Source organism: Fragaria vesca, linkage group LG6 (assembly GCF_000184155.1).
Source record: "Fragaria vesca subsp. vesca linkage group LG6, FraVesHawaii_1.0, whole genome shotgun sequence".
Taxonomy (NCBI): domain Eukaryota; kingdom Viridiplantae; phylum Streptophyta; class Magnoliopsida; order Rosales; family Rosaceae; genus Fragaria; species Fragaria vesca.
The window spans coordinates 37,560,921-37,563,099 of NC_020496.1; the positions used below are offsets into that span (position 1 = coordinate 37,560,921).

The 2,179-nt window shown below is 42.6% G+C and overlaps 1 protein-coding gene across 1 annotated transcript in view; it reads right to left on the reverse strand.

Annotated features, from left to right (window-relative positions):
• Positions 1–1,202, reverse strand: part of LOC101303639 (putative pentatricopeptide repeat-containing protein At3g01580-like) — a 3,008-nt gene extending 1,806 nt beyond the window's left edge. The window contains exons 1-2 of the mRNA XM_004306325.1: positions 774–1,202; positions 74–672 (exon numbers count right to left, since the gene is read on the reverse strand). Of these exons, the coding sequence (XP_004306373.1) occupies positions 74–672; positions 774–1,202 (1,028 nt within the window). The remainder of the gene's footprint in view (positions 1–73; positions 673–773) is intronic.
• Positions 1,203–2,179: the final 977 nt, after the last annotated feature.

Sequence of the window (2,179 nt, forward strand, 5' to 3'; positions counted from 1 at the left end):
AGGTTGAGTTCCATCTAAAAGCATGTTGCAAAAGATCCCCATCGACTTGTATGCCATTCCGTTTTGAGCATACCCACTCAACATAGCAATCCAAGAAACCACATCTTTCTTCGGCATTCTTTTGAAGAGATCAACTGCTTCTTGAGGTGCAGAACACTTCATGTACATGTCAATCAGGGTTGTAGCTACTGCGACTTCTAACTCAAAACCTTTCCTAGTAGCAAGTTTGTGGATCTTCTTACCATTGTCCAAGTTACAGGCCCCAGCACATGCTTGTAATGAATTGGTTACAGTTACTGAATTAGGTTCAACTCCCCTATCAATCATTTCCTCGAAAAGATTCAACGCTTCGAGTACATCCCCATTATGAGTGTAGCAAGCAATCATGGAGCTCCAAGAAATAACATCTTTTTCAGGCATCTTCCAAAACAACATAGTAGCAGTTCTAATAGAGCCTGTCTTTGCATAAAGATTCAGCAATGAATTCAGCAAACACAAATCAGAATCAAACCCATTCCTAACCGCAACACCATGAACACAACTTCCAAGTCTAAAACTCGAGAGCTGAGCACAAGCAGAAACAGCACTAACAAGCGTCACTCGCTCAGGCTTGACCCGTGCAAACTTCACCATTCGGGACAGAAACTCCAACGCTTCTACAGCATTCCCATTCTGCTCATACCCAGTAACCATATTAGTCCACAGAAACACATCCGGTTGAGAAACACTTTCAAAGCCTCACCCATCTTCCCACATTTCGAATAAAACTCAACCAACGCCGAACCCACAAACACATCCGACGCAATCTCCTCATTCCTCATCACAAAACCGTGCACCACTCTCCCAACACCAATTGCCTGCAACCCGGCACACGCCTTCAGAGCAATAGACACAGTGAAATTATCCGGCTTCCGCTCCGATAACATCTTCCTAAACATAAACATTGTCTCTTCCCATTGCTTCTCCCTGCAATAGCTTCTCAGTGCAGCGTTATACATACGGACGCTCCTCTCAGCCGTTTCGTCGAACACCTTTCGTGCCTGCCCAACTGACTCATGTTTCGAATACAAAGCAATCAGCTTTGTGGCGAAAAAGGTGTCCTTAGAAAACCCAGATTTGAGGGTTTGAGAGTGTAACTGTGCTAATGGTTTCCTACTGCTACATTCGTCAAATAGCTTCACTAGAGCTTCCCGCCTATTCATACCCACTCCTCTAATTACTTGCATTTCATGTTTAGGTTATATGGGAGTCCTTACGGTGAGACTCTTTTAAGTTGAAGATTAGTCCAAGACTTTTCGGTTTATGGTTTAACAGACTTAATTTTTGATCACATTTTGGTATCTCATCCGTTCAATTATTAAGTCTATATGTGTAGATCATGCCTACCAATTTACAGCTAAATCGGTGATCGTTAAGGTAACAAATTAGATCAAATTAATGGACTAATCAAATCTGTCAAACCTAAACCGTTTAAATTCATAATTGATGAATCACACTTATAAGTATCTTAACGATTTTTAATACGGCGAAGAATTTGTCTAATGTGTTCTAGGATATTCTCTATGTGTGCCTTGGCCTTATGCCAATAGGATATGTAGTTAGACTAGATCAATGTATTCATATCCTTACCATATTGGTATTGTGTAATTCCCTATATAAAGGGCTCCTATCAATAAATAAGATGATGATTCTCTTGCTATCTCTTTGTCTCTACCATTAATCCTTCATCACGTTATCATGCACTTTGTTCTAACCCTAGAGCCAATAGCCCACCATTTTTTTCTAAACCCTAAAAACCAAAACCCTAAAATCGGGCAGCCTTGTTTTTCCCGATTTCTGACCAAAATTCCGACTGCCCTCCGCCAGAATTTTATATCCCCAGAAAGCTCTCTCCGCCCCGGATCCAACGCAGCCGGTCTTACCCTGAGAACCGGCCGGAAAGTCTCCGAACCGGCCGCCGGAAGATTCCAGACCGCCGCCGCTACCGACCACCGGTTCACCACCTTCCCTTGCTCCGATCAACCTGAAATTTTGACAGCAGCTTCCCCATCCAGTGCTGCTCCTTCTACCAAATTTTCAGCCCCAAATTCGAAGTATAAGTAGGCGAAACGTTATTTCTCCTCTCGGCAGCCTCTAGAAAGGTATCTTTTTTGAAACCTTAAACTTTTCCAAGTTCAAT